This window comes from Montipora capricornis, chromosome 13, assembly GCF_036669925.1.
Source record: "Montipora capricornis isolate CH-2021 chromosome 13, ASM3666992v2, whole genome shotgun sequence".
Taxonomy (NCBI): domain Eukaryota; kingdom Metazoa; phylum Cnidaria; class Anthozoa; order Scleractinia; family Acroporidae; genus Montipora; species Montipora capricornis.
In genome coordinates, this window is record NC_090895.1 from 35648324 (window position 1) to 35664952 (window position 16629).

At 37.9% G+C, this 16629-nt stretch overlaps 1 protein-coding gene across 1 annotated transcript; it reads left to right on the forward strand.

Annotated features, from left to right (window-relative positions):
• Positions 1 to 1919: 1919 nt before the first annotated feature.
• On the forward strand, positions 1920 to 13459 carry LOC138030140 (E3 ubiquitin-protein ligase CBL-B-B-like). The gene is made up of 5 exons (XM_068878022.1): positions 1920 to 2473; positions 6267 to 6548; positions 9188 to 9325; positions 10676 to 11057; positions 11444 to 13459. The coding sequence occupies exons 1-5, from the start codon at positions 2061 to 2063 to the stop codon at positions 12860 to 12862; spliced, it is 2634 nt and encodes an 877-aa protein (XP_068734123.1). The 5' UTR covers positions 1920 to 2060; the 3' UTR covers positions 12863 to 13459.
• The last annotated feature ends 3170 nt before the right edge of the window (positions 13460 to 16629 follow it).

The window sequence follows — 16629 nt, forward strand, 5'->3', positions numbered from 1 at the left end:
GTTTTATACAGTCTGAGCTTAGCTTCGGCATGGTATTAGGTTGCGCAAGTGCGTGAGGGACTCCTACTTTCTGGCTGGCTTTAGTGCATATTTCGCTAATGTGTTGGCGTAAAGTTAAGGTTCTCGTCCTAATTTACTAGTTCAGGGACGTCGTAAACGTAACATTCAGTTTTTTTACTTTAATCCACACAGAGATGCCCACAAATTTGTATGATATCAATTATCAAAACAGGACTGGTCTATTGTTTATTTCATTCAGTTAAAGTGTGGTTACTCATTATCTAAAATTACTCGGCACCACTGCGATTTTTGCGCTAAAAACAGTTTTTTTTTTTGTTTCCGGAACAAAAATTCCCTTGCGCCTTCAAAATGTGGTAACGCCCATTTAGTTATATTAAAATGGTTACTGGACTTAAACTTATCATACTACCACCGTCGTCTTACTGTAAGAACTAAGGGAAAGCAAGCCATACGCGTAACCAGAGAAAAGGGACAATTTCCTATTGTTTTAATATGTGACATGTTTTCCGGGTATTTCAGCTGTGTTATTCAGGGGTTGATGAGGGACGGGGATGAAAAGGCGGGGAACACCCCGATTAGACCTCAAGGAAACAGACCAGAGTCGATGACCCTTGTACCCTCGGAATTAACTAATGATGTTTTTTTTTTTTTCAGTTACATTCCCTTCGAAGACCATGTATCATTCCGCAATGTTTGGTTTGGAAAAAAAGAGGGTTACTCCCTCTCCAGACACCGAAACCTTTAAAAATATTGAAAAACCGACAAAAATGAACATGGGCGTCCCCCCCCCCTCCTCCTTGTAAGTTTATTACACTTTCACACGCCCGAGTAAATATCGTGCATGACACTCCCAAGGAAACTGTTGGAGATAGTGTTAATTGTATCTGGTTGTCCCTTTCTTGTTTTGTAATTTCTCTTTTTGCTGATTTAGAAAAGTCTTGAAAGTTCCTCAGACTTGAATACTTCTGGAGTTAAAGTTCGTTTTTAAACATTTAATAGTTATTATAGTTTTGTCCTTATCCCCCCGCTTTGACGCTGTTCGATTAAACTTACAAGCGCGATCGATTGACTGAAAGGTTTAAGTCGATCATACTTGTCATTGTTTATATTTCTGTATTATGTGTCCCGACCCAGTTTGGAATTTCACCTAAACAGCATTTCTTACACCAACGCAACCAACGGGGCTACCTGTGGCTTGTCCGAAAATACGTGAGCGCAACGAGTTTGTTCCATTTTCCTTGACCGTTTTCCCAACTAGCGACAAATTTATACATTGGGGTCGTAAAAGGTTGACGAAAAATCGTAATGGTTTAGCTATAATATTACTCTGCCAGTCGTCTAGGACACGTTCACGTGAACTTATCTTTATTGCGCCATTTGACATTCTGAACTGTTTTGGTGTGTTTAAGGCTCTTTACTGAACAATTTGCTGACAACAGTGTGTTTTTTTATTACTTTTCATTTTTAAGCGTACTTTTGTATTCAAGGAGGGAAACATTTGGAATCAGTAAAACAGGTCTACGTCACTGCGAAAAAACTAAAAAGCGCACATATTCAAAAAGTGACTCCGGAAACTGTGGCCACCAGATCATATTGCACTATTAACTGTCTACGTTACTTAGTCGGTAACAACAAGCACCAAGGAGTGGACGCGAGAAGGGTTATCAGCGGACAGCTCCACTGGTGGCTTATAATTTTTGAGGAGGTTTTCAAGACCAGCTGTGTCTACCACCTGTTTGATAGAATTAATGGATGACCAACACAAGTTGAATAAATTATTATTTTACCGAAACTCGAAAGATTCGAGAAGGTAATCGCGAGTCACAGAACTATCGAATGTCATGATGGTTGTTTGGTGACTTCACGTGACCACAGAGGTCGTCGTAAACACGGAAATTGCAGTCAAGCGAATGGATCAAAATGGCGGATGCAGCTACACAAGGCAGCCGTAGTTCACGGTTTCTTTCTCGCTTGCACGAAGCTTTGGCCAATGCTGTGACACCGCGACTGCAGGTCGATAGGAAAACTATCGAGAAAACATGGAAGCTGATGGACAAAGTCGTGAAGCTTTGTCAGAATCATCGATTGTCGCTAAAGAACAGTCCCCCGTACATTTAGACATTCTGCCCGATACCTATCAACATTTGAAGTTAATTGTCTTGAAGTACGAGGATCGAATGCACATTGTGAACGATTGCGAGTATTTTAGAATATATATAGAGAACCTTATCAAGCAATCAAAGCTTGCCGTCAAGCTTTTTAAGGAAGGAAAAGACAAGATGTTCGTGGAAGATTCCACATACAGAAGAAGCTTAACAAAACTGAGTTTGGTATTCAGCCATATGCTGGCTGAAGTCAAGGCGATATTTCCTCAGGGAACTTACATCGGTGATGGGTTTAGGATCACAAAGTACGATGCTGCGGAATTCTGGAAGAAGTCATTTGGTGTCGGGTAAGATAGTGTAATTCCTGTATTGTTTTTTATAGTCAAACGAGTGGGCTTATAATATCTTGTGGACTTAATTCCTCCACCTATGTCATAAAGGCTCGTTCAGCATTACCCAGTATTTGTCTGTTATGAGTATATTCTCCTGGCGGGTGGTCGAAAGTAAAGCGAGACTTTATTGAGTCGAAAAAACACTTTTTCGCGGTTTAGCAACCAACGCACTAACTTACTGCATGTGTCAATATATGCAAGCGGGCGTCAGTTAAAAACAATAATAATAGGGTCACAATAGTATGAAGTTATTGAAAGGTATTTTGGCCAGTTCAATTTCCTCTTTTCTGTACCCTTCCTTGTTTTCATCCATATAATAAGCATTTTCTGAAGCGAAAACACGCAAAATGTAGCAAATATTTTCCTGTTTTCCGTTTGTGTATTGATCAGTTCCATAGAAGATTGAAAATAAACTATCATTTAGTACTTTTACCTGTTTTTTTTTTCTTTAAAGTTTATTATTATTATTATAAGAGTAAAATATATTTAATGATGCTTTAGGGCAATGATTATTAAAACACCTTATGTCATCCAAGAACGGCTAATTTATAGACCACATCTTGTGTTTGGGTCTATTTAGAATGTTGATAGCATTATTAATTTTAATAACAATGTGATCCACTCAAAAACAAAAGTTGTCTCCTTTAACATTTCCATATCTTAAACTGAGACTTCTAGACTTCTACTCGCTGATTGGGGTGCTTTAGGTGTAAATGGATTAAAGGGACTTTTTTTGTTAAGATCTGGATAGTTGCAGACATGTTACAAATGTAAAATATTACAAAGAAAGTTTTAAATTGACATGATAAAGTTGCTGATTTAGGGTAGGTTTTTCACATGCTCTAAGGATTGTAAAAGTAAAAGTCAAGTCAAGTCACTTTATTTAACATCTGTAGTTCCTTCAGTTACGAAACTGGTATCAGTGGAAAGCCGACGGTGCGCCTTTTACCCCCCTCCCTCTGTCAGTGCTCCGTTTCACGGATATTTAAAGCTATACGGTGTAGCTACATGGATCAGAGGAAAGTCGAAACAGACATTGAAGTCACAGAGGATCGAACTGGGGACCCCTTGCTCTGAAAGCCGTGCACTAGCCAACTGAGCTACGCCTGCATATGTTGGTTTTTGAGAAGAGGGGAAAACCGGAGTACCCGGGAAAATCCTCTCGGAACAGAGTAGAGAACTAACAAACTCACCTCACATGTGGCGTAGGATCCGGGAATCGATCCTGGGCTACATTGGTGGAAGGAGAGTGCTCTCACCACTGTGCCAGCCCTGCTTCCCAGTATCCCAGTTTCAGTATCCTAGATGATGCTTCCACTACCTTCAAGCTTAAGATAAAAGAAGCTATTCATATTCATTGGGATAAACCTACACTAAATCATAACTTTATCATGTCAATTCAAAACTTTCTTTGTAATATTTTACATTGTCATGTTTCATTCTATTCTTATAGTTAATTAGCATTTTGTGCACACTATCTATTCAACTCTGTACTTTGTAATTGAAACTGAAGATGACAGAAGATTCTGTTGAAACATGTTATTAAAAAACGTTGTGTTTCTTAAAATTATCATGTTTCCTTTTGTTCTTATAGTTAATTATCATTTTGTGCATACTTTTTATTCAACTCTGTACTTTGTAATTCAAACTGAAGATGATAGAAGATTCTGTTGAAACATGTTTTTAAAAAGCGTTGTGTTGTTTCTTGATAAAACTCAAAAGTCACCAGCTGTTTTACCAAAGTGTTTTGAGCCAATTATGGGCTCAAGGAAGAAGTTAATGCAAATATTTTGAAAGTCACTTAAAAACTGATGGAAACATCACCATTTTAATCTCCCTACAATAAATTTAGTTTCGTCAACCTTTTTGATAAACTAAATTTCATGATGATGGAAGATGGAAATGAAAGCTATATCTTATAACTACAGAGAGAAACAAATTTCTAAGCAAACATTAGGGGGTCGGCAGATGAGGCAAGTTGTTATGGACGCCTGTTTACAGTCGACAACTTGATGAAGTCACAACTGTTAATGTTAGGAAATGCATTTCCATAGATGAAGAGTTTAGTTGTTGATAAGCGGTACATTTTGCAGGAGCCTGGGAAAAAAGGGACAAAAAGTGAAGAGCCCCCGACTTTAAAAATAGTTTGCGTTGCTGTGAAATTGACTGAATTAATCGATGACTAGACTAGGGAAAGGAAGTTGTCGATAACAAAACAGCTGCGTTTGTTATTGACAATTAAATAGTTGTGTTTTTCACTATTGTAGTTGATAACTTGATTCATGCACACAATGTTTTGTCATCGATAAGTTTTTGTTATTGACAACTACAAAGTTATCAATAACAAATTGCCTCCTCTGTGGAGGCCCTCAGTTGTAGTTAATAATGCAACTGGCTTCTTTGCAACTGCTTAAGTCGTGTCATTAACTGCGATGATCACTTTCACTTAGAATTACATTTGCATAGTTGAAATAATTATGAAAATTTGATGTATTTCTATCATGCATTAATTGTTAAAGAAGTTGTAGAGATGCCTGAAAAATACTTCAAGCTTGAACAGGACTGGAATCCATAACAAAGTGATGGGGCTTCTGAACCACTGAGCTATCAAGTCATCTTGGAACTGTGGTGATCTTCCACTTGAAAAATAAATTTTCTTAATAAGACAGGAAGCCCTGTCAATGGTAATTCTAAAAGACAGATGTCATCAGAGTATCGTGTTTAATGGTAAAAATCAGCTAGTTTAAAAATGGGGCAAGCAGTTTTTATGGATATTCAATATTAAAAATACTTTGCTGTACATGTACATGTATTTTGTTTCAAAACTGCAGAAGCTTGAATGGTGACAACATCCCAACATTTCTCTGCTTCATGTAGGTTAATGCGAGACTACTTTCCCCGGCTTAGAGAAAGAGTATTGCATGTGTTCTTTCCAAAGGAAGTTTCAATAGTCAGGTTATTTGTGCACAAAGGAAGGGTTGCCTAGAAAATATGACTTTTCAGTTTTCATTACTTTATTTTTTTTTTGGCCTAACTTTTCAAATGCAGTGAAGTTTCCTCAAACTACTGGTTTTTTTTTTTTTTTTTAAGTGAGTGACATTGCTGTATAAAAAGATGGAATAGTAATGCCATGCCTTCAGTGTATTTCTCCTTGAGGTAAAAGCAGTAGTGTAAACTGCTACATCTGATCATCAGATGAAACTACTGGTTTTTTTTTTTTGAAACAGGAAAATGATGCAAGTGACAAGTCAAGTTTGCATATTTCAGAACTTTGCACCCTGTTACCCATCTGAGGCTTTAAATTATTTGCTGGGTTTTGCCGTACATGTAACCTTTGACACTATAATGAAAAATTGAAAGCTCTCCTCCTTCCTTTTCATTGACAGAAAAATGGCATTTATGGCTTAGCACTTAGTATTATTATTGATGGAAGGGAGAACGCCAAAATGTAATATTCATATTTCTTCCTGCAATTACCTGGTAATCTTGGACAATCAAGTTTAATATTTAAAAACCATTTTTATCTCTCCCCTTTATCCCTTTCATCGCTGAAGCAGCCCCATTAATGAGTAAAATCATCTGGCATCGACAGAATTTTTAATTAACATCTGTATGGTAAGTCTCACTCGCATGGCTGAAAGGGGTAAAGAATAATGGCATTAAAATTCAACTTCCTCGTGTTCTTAGTACAATGTACTCCCTTCTACATGTGGTGGCAGTGTTAAATGTCTTTTCTATTTATTTTTAGCAAAACGACAGTGTCATGGAAACACTTTCGACAGACACTTCAAACAGTACATCCAATTAGCTCAGGTCTGGAAGCAATGGCCCTGAAATCAACAATTGACTTGACATGTAATGATCACATTTCCATATTTGAGTATGACGTCTTCACAAGATTGTTTCAACCGTGGTCACATTTGCTTCAAAACTGGAATCTTCTCGCTGTGACCCACCCTGGTTACTGTGCTTTTATGACTTATGACGAGGTGAAGGCAAGGCTCAACAAGCATCTTGAGAAGCCAGGAAGGTAGGAGTTATTGTGATTGCAATTCCTGGCATCTTATGTTAGTACTTTTAAGAGCAGCATGGACTAATGATTAGGGTACTGAATTTTAACACAGGTGCAAGTGTTTACTGTAACAGTATGTCTTCTGTGGCCTTGTTTTCCACTCTGCCATACTTATAAGCACATTTCTTACCTCATTTTGGTTTGGATCTAGCGTGAAATGGAGGCTAATGTGGGGAAATAATTTGGGTGTGAAAAGATCTCCCCCCCACAGTAGCCTCCATTTCATGCTCGATCCAACCCAACCATAAGAATACAAAGGGGCCTCAGAAGCTTCCTTTGACCGGAAAGGATGTAATTAGATGCATGCCCAATTTTGACATCTGGACCCGGTTGTTCGAAAGCCGATTAGCTTAATCCAGGATTAGCGTAAACTTTTGTTTCAAGTTTTCAACTTTTTGGTGAAAGTTTTTTGCTTATTTTGTTTTTCAAGATTGAATTCTTGTAATGTAAAGTTTTGCTAATTATCAGCGTTGAACAGCATTTTGGAGTAGAGAAATAAACTCCTTGGTTAATTTTTAATCTAGGATTAATGTTAATCGGCTTTTGAACAACCGCGCCCTGACAAATATTTCCCTTTAAATGTTTTCATTTTCAACCTATTTCTGGAAATGTGGTAAGTGTAAGAGTTTGCATTATTTCTTGGCTAAGGCAAGTGCAGCTGTTTCTCTTTAAGGACGGTGCCTACTACCGTATTTACCCGTGTATAAGTCGACCTTTAATGGCTTGAAAAGAAGCTCCAAAAATTGCCCTCGACTTATACACGGGTCAAAGATTTTGAGCCAAGTTCCAGCTAAGTAATTTATTCAAAATTAACATAATAATGATTGTTGTCTTGGGCATAATGAACGCGGTGGACAAAAGCCGACAAAAGACTTCGAAATGAATGACAAAAGACTTCAAAATGAATGTAAGCAATTCCAGTTGAAATGAAAAAGGATTTGTCTAAATCTAAATGTTGAAGATACTCACAAGCACAAATATGAAATAGACACTGGAAATTTTCGTTTTCCAAAGGCGGAAAGCTCTAAAAGGCATTTCTGTTTCTTCAAATGAACGCGATCGTTCAACGGCTTAGTAACCTGGCGCAATACCTCGTGTTTGCATGCAAGCTATTGTCACTCGTGTTGCATGAAAATGCTGGTTGGTAAGGATTGTTTTTTTTATTTTTATACAAACCTGGCTGATTTAAATGCATTTGCAAACTTCGTATTGTTTGGTTTATGACTTTTGTTTTCTTTGTCATGTGAGAAATTATAAGTCAAGGACCAATTAAACCTTGCACATTTTCGCATCGTTCGCAAGTTATTTTCAAAGATTGACTCCCACTTCTGTGATGTTGTGCTTATCCTCTAAAGCCCTTTATCGTTGAACAACAAAACAGGTTAGTTTGAGGTTTTCATGTTCGATTTTCTGAGAACTTTTTCGAAATTCAAGGACAAAATGCCCGCATATACAACAACTGCTGAACCACCAAACTATTTATAAGTGCTTGAGGCCCTGATTTTTTGTGTATCCACATTTCCAGAAATCGAAGAAATTATACAAGATAAATGTCCCAGTAACATTTAACAAAAAAATTAAGAAATTGCTTTTTTTGCCATCAAAAATGGGGGGTCTACTTATACACGGGATCGACTTATACACGGGTAAATATGGTTATCTCTGTAAAATGCATGGTGACCCCTAATTTTCTTTTTGGATACCAAGATCAGTTGCTAAGTTCTGCTTCTCCGCATAGTTAGATGAACTGTGTAAAAATATCCCTGTATTAAAAAACCACTAGCAATAGGAAATCCGAGTATCTTGAGATGTGCAGAACGTATGCGCAATAACAAGAGTAGGCAACATCCTTAAGTGTACTTGAGGACCATAGTTTAGGGGACACTTTGTGACGTTAATGGTCTGTATTCCTGGGCCGTAGTGAGGAGCAAAGGGCTTTTTGTTGCACTTATCAAAATTATTGTGCATCAAATTATGTTTTATTTTATTTTATTTTATTTTTTATTTACACATTTTTGAAGCTGAAGTTTGTGCTTAGAGTTGCAATGCTGATCTAGAGGGCTCAATCCGATAAATACATTAGTAATCATATAATCATAGAGACTAGGTAGACTACACATAAACAGACAAGCAAACAAACAACAAAGCCGACAGGAAGACGATAAAAATTATGGCTTGAACCCATTGACTCCCAGGGGTTCCCCACTGATGAGTAAAATCATCTGGCGTTACAAAGAGTAAAATACTAATTCAGGCCGGCTTGGGAGTCTAAGGGTTAATGGTCTCTCAGGGAAATCCACAGAAACTAGCAAGAGAATATCTACACCCTAATCTAAACAGATTGATAGTTCAGAGCACATGCATCTAGAAGTCCATTTCCAGACATGTGGAAGCTTCTGGTTTCAAGAAAAGAAAAGAAAGAAAAATTAATGACTCTCAATTCTATTTTGTCTCTTTATTGATGATTTCACTTTGGATTCAAATAATTTGAAATCTGATACAATGTGATATGATACCTTTTTATGCATAGTAAAACAGAGTGCAGCGTAAGTAAAATCTGAGATTGTAATCTGAAGGAATGTGTTATTTGTTAACAGTTATATCTTCAGACTGAGTTGCACAAGGCTTGGCCAATGGGCAATAGGATATGTTACTCCTGAACATTCTATTTTGCAAACCATTCCTCAGAACAAATCTCTTTGCCAAGCATTAATTGATGGAGCAAGAGAAGGCTAGTAAGTATCAGCCTTACTTGATTTTCATCAGGAAAAAATAGTAAAGAACATGATAATGTAAAATACTGTGAAATGGGAAGGCAAGAATTGTGTTCAAGTATTCCAGGTTTGTGACTTGAACTTGATTACTAAGTAATAAAATTCTGTGGTGTCTTGGTCTTTCTTTAGTTTTTTTCTTTCATTCTTGTCACTACTACAATTTGAGCAAAAGCAATAAAGTAAGAAAATGAACAGTCCTCAAGACAATACAGATGCAAAGTTCTTTGCAAGCTAATTTACCATAAAAAACCCGCAGATAAGCCGCACCCTTAATTTAGCAGCTCAAATTTTGGGAAAAAAAGGTTTTTGAAAGAAATCACAAGAAATCCAAAGTTGAGTCTTGAGAAGTCTTCTTCATCATCCACTGTTCATGGAACGTAAACTCACTATTAACATTAAAACAGAAAATAATTCAAAGTCTTATCCACAATTTTAACACTTTAACATTATGAACACTTTGACATATGAACAATCTTTTTCTGGTATTTGTTGACAGGAATTTCTTCATTCAACACAGTTTTTCCATAGATTTTTGCATTACAACAAGAACGTGAATGGAACAGTCGAAGCTCAGTAACCAGGCATTAGATTGGATGCAAAAGTTGAAAACTTGATACCGGAAGCAGCGTGATGTTTTAAGAGTTTACACAAAGCAATAAGCTGCATTAAACATTCCCCAGTATAACATGGTCTTTTTTATTTTGTTCGACGTCAGTAGTTGACACAAGACTATTTGTTCAACAAATTTGCTATCAAAGTGCTAAACGGCAAAGAAACAGTGGACCATTTGCCACGCAAATACTCGAGAATAGCGTGGTATTTTTCTTGCGTGTGGGGGATCGATTACTGTTGAAGTTACAGGCCATTGTCGATTCTGCAAACAGATTTGCGGGGGAACGGAAATTCTGTGCATTGTGACGTTTTCCTGTTGGAGAAAAGCGACCATACACTGTGGCTCAAAGGATCGGTTAACAAAGATGGTTTTTACGCTTTTAGGGGTGACAACTGTAAGCGCTGTAATATTAAAGGTTACTCTTACATGAACAACGGCCAAAAAACTTACAAAAGCAATGACCAGTACTCCCTTGTGGGTTTGTGTAATATTCATTTAAATATTTTTCCATTATAGTCATTTAACAGAAATTGGCATTGAAATTCCAACACCTTTTTCAAATGTTCCCACAGATAAACTACACCCCTGATTTCTAGCAACGATTTCGGGAAAAGGGTGTGGCTTATCTGTGGGTTTTACGGTACGTGCAATTTTTTTTTGGAAAGCTATAGTAATCTCTGATTTCTGTTTCTTTCCAGTTACCTTTTTCCAGATGGCAAGCCAGAAAATCCTGATGTAAGTCAGCATCTGATTACACCATCTGATGAACACATTACAGTCACAGAGGAACAGTACGAGTTGTACTGTGAGATGGGTTCCACTTTTCAGTTGTGTAAGATCTGTGCTGAGAACAACAAAGACATTCGTCTGGAGCCATGTGGTCACTTAATGTGTCACCTCTGCTTGGAACAGTGGCAAGACTCAGGTGGTGATGGGTGTCCATTTTGTCGATCTGAGATCAAAGACATCCATTCAATTGTCGTCGATCCATTTGTACCACTCCGTGAACAGACATCACATACAGCTGCCTCAGAGGTCCAAGAAAATCATGTTGACCTTGATGAAGAAGAAATTATGGAGGTAACTAGTTAAGTACAGTGGCTCTCTTGGGGAAAGAGGAAATCACTTTTTTTGTACAAAAGTTGATCACACATATAATTATTAGTAGTATAGATTTTTGCAGAAGTGTTGCTACAGTAATGAAGTCAATTAAGAGAGTTGCCATGGCAACTATCTGGCTACCATACCACCTCATCATGCATTGCTGTGGTACCTGATTGGAAAAGAAAAACATAGTCTGGCAGAAGCTAATTTCAAGTTGCCTGCTGAAATGCATAGGAACAAAGTGCTAATCTAGATGTTGTTGCTAAATGATTGAACTGGTCAAATGGGTGTATTTTGTTAGGGCCATATGGGCAAAGAAACCTCATTAATGATGTCTGACTTTGTGGATGATATTTTCATAGGATCCTGGCCAGTGGATGCCTTTCTCAGTTTTCACTTTGCCTCAACAAGTCAATGATGTGAACAGAAATACAGGAAATGGACCGCCTCCCTTGCCTCAAAGGCGAAACAATTTGCAAAATGTGCAGACACCAACTTCTCCCACTCTTGTTGTTACCCATGCATCACCATTTGGTTCCCCCAGAAGCTCTAACAGGTCTTCACCGCATAGTTCTCCATTTACCTCACCTCGAAACTCACCCAAAAATTCTCCAAGAACATCCCCATTGGTTTCTCCAAATGCCTCACCACGAACTTCCCCACAGGTTTCTCCAAGTGCCTCACCGCAAAATTCTCCAGTACAGGGACGGAGAGGTAGACCATTACCTCCACCTGCAGACTCTGATGACGAACGCCCTCCTGCTATACCAGAAAGGAGGTACAAGAACACAACTGGAAACTTAAGTAAAAGGGATAAAAACAGAGATTCAAAAAAAGAGAATAACAGCAGAAGAGATACAATTGGATATGCAGACATTGATGCTTCAAATGCGCACACAGTACAAGAGACACGTAACCAAGACCTGGGTTTACCTAAGACAAATTATGCACAGCTGGCCTTCCCACCTCAGGGTGATGATCTTGAGGCAAACAGTGAAGGTACCGCTGCAAATGGAAACATGTTTGCTGAAATTTGTCCGAGTGATGAAGGGACTCCATATGATTTTCCACTGCCTATTTTGTCAGCGAAAGAGAATTTGAAGAATAAAAAAAGGACAAAGGAGAATGGCTTACAGGACACATCGGAAGGCCTGGAGCCAGTCTCAGATCCCTTTGCAGATGACCCGTTTAGATACTACGTGAAATCAAAAGGTGCCCACTTTGAAAATGATATTGTAAAAGAGGCTCCATTGGTTGTGGCATTGCCTCCTCCCATGCGCTCAAAAACCTTCAATTCAGGAGAATCACGCCAAGGCCATATTCAAAAACACAAAAATGCATCCCCAACAAAGTCCTTTACCAAGGCAAGATCCAGTGATGATGTCCTTGATGTAAGAACTGCCAGTAACTCTAATGAATATGAAGAGAATAAAAGTTCCACTGCAACTGTGCTTCCTCACAGGGCTCAACGCCCAGTTCTACACTCTCGAAATAGCTGGGCAGGAGCAGAAGCAAAGAGCTTCCACAACCCAACGTACGGTGTGGAGCAATTTGATCCCAGTAAGTTAGAATCCCACAATGATGGTCATAGACCACCACCAAGATTCCCAGATGATGCTAACGCAGAGGCCATGCAGTTTTACGAAGAGGATTTTACTATTCTTCAGGCTCAAGGTTACACTCGGGAAGAGATTACAAGAGCTTTGATTGTGGCTGATAACAATTTTGCAATGGCTAGAAAGATTCTTCGTGAATTTTCTCAAGGGACAAGGAAGCTTTGACTGTCACTTTTAGGTCACTTGGGAGGAATTACGTGGGAAAAAAGAATCATCACATCTACAGATCATTGACATTTTCAATTTTGGATTTACGTAGAAAAAGAGTAAATTCAGTTTAACGAGTGATGCGTTTTAGAGACATCATATTGTTGTGTCAACAAGAAGTAGCTTTGTTATGTATTAAAGTGGACTGAATGATATAATGCAGATTTCTTACGTTAAGTTGAATTCACGCAGTTGTCAGATTTCAGAATTTTAAGCAGTCTTGCAGACTCAGAACTTAATAGCCTATTTGATGGGCAGATAGAAGCAGTATTTTACATGTAAGCAAAATCCTTGTTCAGTTGGGTTTTAAAAGAGACACCGGGTCATAGCCATTTTGAAATGGTTATTTATAAATGAAGAATATTTTAAATTTGTTAGATTAGTTAATTAATAGAAAGGTAAAAATGTAAATAAGAGAGGTTTACTCACTTGGCCAAACTGGTATCTTAATTACAGAAATCAGGAATAGCTAGTTAATCTTGAAATGCAGTAGAGGCTTACTAAACATGTCAAGACTTGCTTTAATATTACTGATATTGTTTGTTGCAGGGAAAATCCATTCTTTTAAAATTCTATGCCAAGTCCAGTAAAACCGAAAATTGAAGGGTTGTGTCACAAAATCACAGCTTGCCCTTAATGCTTTGATTGGTTGTATTCAAGAAAATGACACAAAACAGGCTTAACACTTTGTTTCGATGTCTGCTTTCAAAGGCTCTCACTTCTTTACTGCCACCAGCAAAAGTTATTTGGGAAGTTATGTACTGACTTTACAGCATCTGAACATTTGGATATAAACCCCAATATTTGAAAGCCTCAAGCTATAATTGTGCACACAGGCTTTGTAAGATTATTATCAAAGGATCTCCATGTTCTGCTGGCAATATTAGGGAGTTTAAGAAACTATGGCGGCTACGGCAACGACAAAGCCAAAAAGCAGTAATAAATTATTATTGGTTAAAAGAATCAAAATGCTCATGCTGCACGTGCGGCACGCATTTTTGAACATTTCTCTTTCGTACTCGTGAATACTACTATGTGAAATGACCAAATTTAAGGTTTTGACGACAACGTGGACAAACTACTGCGAATCTTTCAGTCTCACTCTTTACTTCAAATCCGTCTGTACCAATCCAGGTTAAGGACACTTCACTCACATTGAATAATATAAACAAGATGGAATAATCATTAAATACTTAAAACAGCTCAAAGTTATTTTGGAGTGACGTTTTTGTCTCCGTAGCCGTTGTGGTTTCTTAAACTCCCTGTTATTATTTAGCTCTGGGCTATGATTCAAAGACAATTTTTATGCTATGAAGTTAAACTACAAGTGCTGTGTGGCCTTAAATTCCTCAGGATTATTGGAAAAACTGGTTCTCTTGTACATTTTCTTCTGTATTCTAGGTCATGGGACAACATTCAAAAATTGAGAATTTGGAATGCACTTTAAATTAAGTGAATAAGAAAATTTCAATTATCCCATTGAAGCATTGTTACCTGATCTTTTTTGGCAAAACAAAATGTACAAGCAAAATTAATAAGCTCTCTGGACATTGGTAAATAAATCTGGCAAATAATTCATACTTTTTTCTGCCATTATATCCTCGGGTGTTTAGTGGTGTGGTTAGTTCCAGGAAGTTACTGTATTTTGCCTTGTGGCAGATTTTACTGTTTCTAACCAGGGGTGCGTCCATAAATTGCAGCCAGAGGGGGCCAAAGAAATTGTTGCGAGAGCACAACCCCCTTCCTTCCCCCACATGCCCTCTATCTGAAAATTTACATTAATCAAGATGTACTTGAAAAAAGATAAGCTCTGAAGCAATAATTATCTTGAGTAAAACTGCCTAATGCACACTGTACCACTTGGCAAGGGGACAAGTCATTTAAGTTGTTTTTTATTGGCCATACAAACAGCACACTCCACAGTAGGATCAGCGTCACTTGGCACAAGGGATTTTAGCTAAAACTGAATGACGAGTAGAACAGCCCTGAAGCTCACATGCATAAAACCTCTGACAACTCGTGGAGCTTCATAACATCTCAAGTGGTTACCATCCTCTCCATGGGTGGCTGTGCACAACAAATTACGTGAAGCGTACCTAATGATTCTTATCAAAGGAAACTGTAATAAAGCCTTTTTGGTTGTCCATTTATCCACAGTTGACTACTTTCAATAGCCCCTTTTGCAGTTCTGTGCTCAGTTACCAGGCCTTTGAATAAAAGTGAGGCTGAAATTGACCTTGTTGGGATACAACTCCAGCCTTGCTTTTATTCAAAAGCCTGGTATCTGAGCACTGAACTGTAAAATGGTCTGTCACATTTTAGCAAATTTAAAGAACTGTTGTGACAATAAATTTTCACTCTCTTGATTTCTTATGGAAAATAAATTCTACATACATTATTGTCTGGTTGACATTACCTCCTCAGTGACAATGTTGGATGCATGGTTAAACAAGAGAATAATTATGTCCCCACACCTGGGTAGTGCTTTCAAAGCAAGAGAGTGAATAGATTTTCCAATGCTGTGATAAACTGTAGTGCCTTTTAAAGGGGAATATTGAGGGGATTGCTAGAACCTAGTGCAATGATGTTGAAATGCTTATCGCATGAATTGACTCGCCTTTGGAAGACATTAATTTTAGTCTTAAAAAAAGGCATGCCGCTGACCTCTGGATGTTACACAAAAAAGATGAGTAAGTGATGTCTGAAATGTAACAAAAAAAGGGGGGTCACCGACTTTGTTTTGGAGAACTTGCCTGGAAGAACACCCTAAATCTGAAAAATCCAGCTTCTTTAGCGAATAAGCCCACAGTGTCTTTAAGCCCAAAAATATTGCAATTACATCTTTGAAGTGAAATGTCCTCTACCAAACTTTGTTTAAGTGGACCCATCAAGTGAATTAAGTTAACTGTCGAGGTTCCTTAAAGAACAAGTTCGCATTTAGCGACCATAGTTTCATGCACCTTGCAGCCGCAAGATGGCAGGATTCCATGTCCCGAGGACAGAAATCTTGAAATTTTGTTAATTTCCCACATTGACTTTTTGTTCATTTTTGGACAATGTGGAGATAATTGTAAATAAAATGTTTCTGAAAAGAAAAGTAGGGTTCACCGAACATCCAAGATCGTTAAATCCAAGCAAAGCTATAGCAATGGCCATCTGCCCTATCATTGTTCATTTTAGTACTTGGCATGCATGCTCGATGCATGACGTGGCATGTGAATTTGCATGCGCTGTAACAATGCGCAGTAGCAATGGGCGCGAACGTCCTTAATAGCTATGTAGATACAATAAAGTTAACTAGTGTTCTTGAAATACAGTTTTTTTCCAATACAAATGTCATCTAAAAAGGGGATGCTCCTGCTGCTATGTATAGGGCCTTAAATCACACAGCAGCCATGTTGAGTCCCGACAGATTGAGAACTTTTGTTTTTGCGCACCAAAACTTATTCCTAAACATTTTAACTCGAGGCTTGGGGTACGAAATCTAAATTTATTTTCTGTGCAAATAAATGTTAAAGATTAATCAAGCTGAGGCTTTAAATCTACTGAGTCTTGGATGAGATGATAAAATGCAGCAATGAGCATCAACAACCCAAGAGTAAAGCTATCAACCAATGTGCACAGATCCCTGTAATACCAGGGGAAAGCTTATGCAATGGTGTCACAAGAAGGAATGTTTCAGTCCAATTACCAGTAACAACCAAATAAAGATACAACATTAAAGG

Coding starts and splice junctions, on each gene's coding strand:
- LOC138030140 (XM_068878022.1), top strand. CDS start 2,061: ATGGAAGCTGATGGACAAAGTCGTGAAGCTTTGTCAGAATCATCGATT. Junction 2,474..6,266: donor AAGAAGTCATTTGGTGTCGG/GTAAGATAGTGT, acceptor ATTTATTTTTAG/CAAAACGACAGTGTCATGGA. Junction 6,549..9,187: donor CATCTTGAGAAGCCAGGAAG/GTAGGAGTTATT, acceptor ATTTGTTAACAG/TTATATCTTCAGACTGAGTT.